At 45.9% G+C, this 5,179-nt stretch overlaps 2 protein-coding genes across 2 annotated transcripts; both read right to left on the bottom strand.

Moving 5' to 3' along the window:
- Window positions 1-276: 276 nt before the first annotated feature.
- On the bottom strand, window positions 277-2,197 carry LOC112025953 (uncharacterized). Its single transcript, XM_024058631.2, has 3 exons — window positions 1,458-2,197; window positions 1,240-1,391; window positions 277-842 (listed from the first exon to the last, which is right to left on the bottom strand). Exons 1-3 carry the CDS (start codon window positions 2,195-2,197, stop codon window positions 277-279), a joined length of 1,458 nt encoding a protein of 485 aa, XP_023914399.2.
- A 1,791-nt stretch (window positions 2,198-3,988) lies between these two features.
- LOC112025952 (uncharacterized) lies at window positions 3,989-4,825 on the bottom strand. Its single transcript, XM_024058630.2, has one exon. It carries the CDS (start codon window positions 4,823-4,825, stop codon window positions 3,989-3,991), a length of 837 nt encoding a protein of 278 aa, XP_023914398.1.
- Between the last annotated feature and the right edge of the window lie 354 nt (window positions 4,826-5,179).

Genomic DNA, 5,179 nt, shown 5'->3' with positions numbered 1-5,179 from the left:
AGAGAAATGCTTTTATTAATAATAATACATTCTCAGGTTATTTACATTCTAGGGACGAGGTACAGCTTTTCCATCTAAGTCTTTTAAGTAGTATGCACCTATTCCTGCTACTGAAGTAATTCGATATGGTCATTCCCAGTTGAGTCCCAGCTTTCCAAAAGATGGGTTCTTGACAGCACCCATAACTTTCCTCAACATTAAGTCCCCTGGTGCTAGTCGTCTCAGCTTTACATTGGCGTCATATCCTCGCCTAAGCTTCTGGTGGTAGTGGGCCAGCTAGATCACTACCCTTTCTCTTTGTTCATCGATTAGATCCAGGCTCTTTCCCAGTAGTTCATCATTACTGCTTAGAGTGAAGGAGCTCATCCTCAACGTTGGGAAGCTTGCCTCTAGAGGGATGACAACCTTTGCCCCATAAGTCATGGCAAAAGGTGTCTCCCCTGTTGAACATTGTGGTGTAGTCCGGTAGGTCCATAAGACGTGTGGCAGCTCTTCTACCCACTTTCTCTTGGCGTCATCCAGCCTCTTCTTAAGCCCATTGACTATAACCTTGTTGACAGCCTCGGCCTGCCTATTTCTCTGAGGGTAAGTTGGAGTTGAGTACCTGTTTGTGATCCTCAATTTGTAACAGTATCTTTTGAAAGTTTTGCTGTCAAATTGGAGTCCATTATTTGAAATGAGGGTATGAGGGACCCCGAATCGTGTGACAATGTTTCTCCAGATGAATTTCTTAGCATCCACATCTCTAATGTTGACCAATGGCTTAGTTTTGACCCATTTGGTGAAATAATCCGTGCCGACCAAAAGATATCTCTTATTTCTTGCTGCTTTGAGGAAAGGGCCTACAATATCCAGGCCTCACTGGGCAAATGACCATGGACTGGACAAAGGGTTGAGGACCCCTCCTGGCTGATGAATATTTGGGGCAAACCTTTGGCATTAATCACATTTCTTAACATATTTCAGGGCATCCTTTTGCATCCCTGGCCACCAATATCCCTGGGTATTGGCTCGGTGCGATAAGGATCTTCCTCCTGTGTGATTCTTACAAATCCCCTCATGTAGCTCTTCAAGCAATAATTTTGATGCTTTCATGTGAATACACAGTAAATATGGCCCAGAATAGAAGCGCTTGTACAATATGTGGTCCTCAGACAACCAGAACCGAGGAGCGTTTCTTCGTATTTTCTCAGCCTCTGACTTTTTCTCAGGTAGAACATCATCTTTGAGGAATCTCACCATAGGGTCCATCCTCAGGTAGAACATGTCCATCCACGCCTTTTGCAACCTCATTTGCCCTATCCAGATGCTCGACAATAATAGTCCAAGGCAGGCCCCCTGCCAAGAAGGTAGCAAGTGCGGCCAATGAATTTGCATGGGTGTTTCCACTTCTGGAGACATGTGACAAACCAAAAAGATCGAAGTCTGATTGCAAGCATTTGACCTAGCTTAGGTACCTTTGCATCCTTGCGTCTTTGGCCTCCAACTCTCCCTTTACTTGGCCCACTACCAATCTCGAGTCCGAGAACATCTCTATTGTTTTTCCTCCCATTTTCTGCATTATGGCCATTTGTTGTAATAAGGCCTCATACCCGGCCTCGTTATTTGTGGCCAAGAACCCAAGTCTCAGGGATTTCTCTATGATGGTCTCCTCAAAAGAAACTAGGACTAGCCCCACTCCGGACCCCCTTTGATTCGCCGCGCCATCAACGTACACCTTCCAACATAGGGGTCCTGGCACAGAGACTACCCTAACAAATTTTCCATCCGTGTTTCGCTCCTCAGCTACTATTTCTACTAGTGGTTCAGCAAATTCAGCCACTAAGTTAGCCAGGACCTGGACCTTTATAGAGGTCCGAGGCATGTACTTGATGTCAAAAGCTCCCAGAATTATGTTCCATAGGGCAATCCTTCCATTGTAATCAGCAGACCGAAGCGTAGGCTTCAGGGGTAGTTGGGCCAGAACAACCACTGTGTGGGTTTGGAAATAATGGGGAAGCTTTCGCATAGCATGGACCACAGCTAGTATAGCTTTCTCCAAAAGTAAGTATCTGACCTTAGCTTCATGTAGTGACTTGCTCACGTAGTAGACTGGCTTTTGAAGGCCATTATCGTCCCATGTTAGTACCAAGCTCACAGCATGAGGGGCTACATCAATATATGCATATAGTACTTCATCGGCCTTAGGATTGGACATGATAGGTGGTCGGGATATGTACTCCTTAAGTTGCTAGAAGGCCACGATGCAGTCCTCGGACCACTTAAATCCTTTCCACTTGTTGATCAAGAGATAGAATGATCTGCATCTATCTACAGACCTGGAAATGAATCGGTTCAAGGCTGCGATCATTCTAGTAAGCTTTTGGATCTCCTTGGTATTTCACGGTGGTTTTAAATTATTGATAGCCTTGATTTGGTCTGGGTTAACTTCAATTCCCCTATGAGTAACCATGTAGCCTAAAAACTTGCTTGATCCCACGCCATACGAACATTTGGAAGCGTTTAGGCGAAGTTTGTGCTTCCTCAAGACATCAAAGGTGCTGTCGAGGTCTCCTAAATGCTTGGACACCATTTTACTCTTCACCACCATATCATCAACATAGGTTTTGATGTTCTTGCCCAGCTTCTACTCAAACATCCTCATCATCATCCTTTGATAAGTGGACCATGCATTCTTCAGACTGAATGGCATCACCTTGTAGTGGTAGTTCCTAATAGATGTTATGAAGGCTGTCTTCTCCTGATCCTCTAGGGCTAGTGGTATTTGATGATAGCCTTGAAAGGCATTTAAGAAGCTCATCCGAGGATGGCCTGCAGTTGCATCCACCAGCTGGTCTATCTGAGGCATGGAGAACGGGTTTTTAGAGCATACCTTATTTAGGTCCGTGAAGTCTACACAAACCCACCATTTTTCGCTTTTCTTCTTGACCACCACGGTGTTGACCAACCATTCGAGGTAAAAGACCTTTTTGATGGCTCCTGCACACTTAAACTTCTTCACCTTGTCTCTAATTGCATTGGCGTGCTTTCTTGATGGGTGTTGAGGTGGCTGCTTCTTGGGAGTTATGGATGGGTTGACACTAAAATGGTGACAGATGAAGGCTGGATTAATCCCCGGAGCATCACAGGCGTCCCATGTTAACACATTTATATTTCTTTTGAGAAACTTAATCAACTCCTCCTTCTCCTAAAGAGGCAGCTGAGCTTCAACCTGAAAGAACTTCTCTAGGTCATTACCAATGACCACCTTTTCTAGATCTTTGCATTTTGCCCCATCGGTAGTAGTATCGAGTGGCGACTCCAGGGCCTTTGATTGCTATAAGTCCTTTTCAGCAAACGCCGAGGACTCCGCATCGAGCCGATGTGAAATGACAGCCACCATACAATGCCTTGCCATGGATTGGCAACCACAGATTTCGAGAACCTAGTCCCTTAACGGGAATTTCTCCTTCTGATGCAACAAGGAAGTAACAGCCCCCAAGGTATAAAGCTAGGGTCTACCGACAATGGTCGTATATGGGGAGTAGGTGTCTACCACGATAAAGTTTACCTCCACTATCTCCAGGCCGGTCTGGATGGGCAACCTAATCATGCTCTTTGGAATAACAAGCTTCCCATCGAAACTCATCAGAGGGGAGCTATAGGGCATCAAATCTTCTGGTTTTAATTTCAACCCCTTGTAGAGGTCGGGGTACATAACTTCAACCCCACTGCCATCGTCCACCATCATTCTTTTTACATCGTAGTCCCCGATTTTGAGAGTGATCACCAGTTCATCATCTTGGGGCTGGGTGGTTTCAATCTTGTCTTCTTCTGAAAAACTCAGGATTGGATGAGACTTCATTCTGGCCCTCTTTAGCTCTGGTTAGGACTCCTCGGTAGGCAGCTAAGCCACAGATAACACTCGTGATGGGCGCGTGCCTATTCTTCCTAGCGCGGCCAAGATTACATTGATCATCCCTACGAGTGGCCCTAGGGCAGTATCTCTCTAGGGCTCCTGATGAGTTTGGCCCTGATGACCACTGGAGTGATGCAGAAGGTACTTCAGCTTTCCTTCTCGGACTAGATGGTCTAGGTAGTTCCAGCGGTTCCTGCAGTTCTCCGTGGTATGTCCGTGATCCTGGTGGTATTGGCAATAAAAGTTTTGATTGTGCCTCGTGGACTTTCCCACTATCTTATTTGGCCATTTAAAGTATGGCTTGTTCTTGATTTTCTCCAACACCCGGTGTACTGGTTCTTGGAATACAACATTGACAGTCTGTGTGTTGGTTGCTCCAAATTGTCCTACGAAATCTCTCATCAGGCGATTGCTGTTATATCGGTCCGACCTAAAATCCCTCCTCTCCTGAGGGATAACCTTCTCTTTTCCCCTGCCTTGCAGTTGGTCTTCCTCTACTCGTTTATACTTATCGATCTGATCCATCAATTGGCGCACACTGGTGGCAGGCCTGCCAGTTAGAAACTTCCTTAAGCCGTGCTCGGCGGGGAGACTATTTTTGAAGGTGCTGATGGCGACATCGTCAAAATTGCCATCAATTTCATTATACATCTCCAAATACCTGTCCCAGTAGGTCTTTAGAGTTTCTCTATGATGCATGGATATAGACAATAACGCACTCAAAGGCCGAGGAGCTCTGCTGTTTATGACGAAACGGGAACCAAAGGCTTGGGTTAGCTGCCTGTACGAATCTATGGAATTCGTCTTTAAGCCATTGAACCACCTCATCGCCACGGGTCCTAAGCTAGATGGGAAAACCTTGCACATCAGCGCCTCGTCTTTAGAATGGATGGCCATCATTTGGTTAAACTGGCTCACATGCTCCATGGGGTCTGTTTTGTCGTTATAAATGGTGAAGGTTGGCTATTGAAACCGTCAAGGAAGTGTAGCCCCTTCTATGTGGCGTGTGAAAGGTGACTTGGAGAGGTAATCGAGTGCTCTGCTCATGGCATCGTTTCCTAAGCCCTTAGTGAACGGGCTTTTACATTTACGCCTCCGATAATGCTCTTCTTTGTGAGAGAATGTCTCGCTTGGAGGAGTTCTCAATCTCTGCCTATCGTCATCATCGCTTTCATCATCGGAGGGCATGTCAGGGTTAGAATGAGGTCGCCTTCTTTGTGCATGGCGCAGCTTTCTCTTCAAATCTTCTATCTCTCGTTGCATGGCCTGATTATCATTCTG

This window comes from Quercus suber, unplaced genomic scaffold (assembly GCF_002906115.3).
Source record: "Quercus suber isolate HL8 unplaced genomic scaffold, Cork oak 2.0 scaffold_42, whole genome shotgun sequence".
NCBI classification, from domain to species: Eukaryota; Viridiplantae; Streptophyta; class Magnoliopsida; order Fagales; family Fagaceae; genus Quercus; species Quercus suber.
Note: the sequence above shows the minus strand (reverse complement) of the source record. Positions and strands in the feature narration are given on the sequence as shown.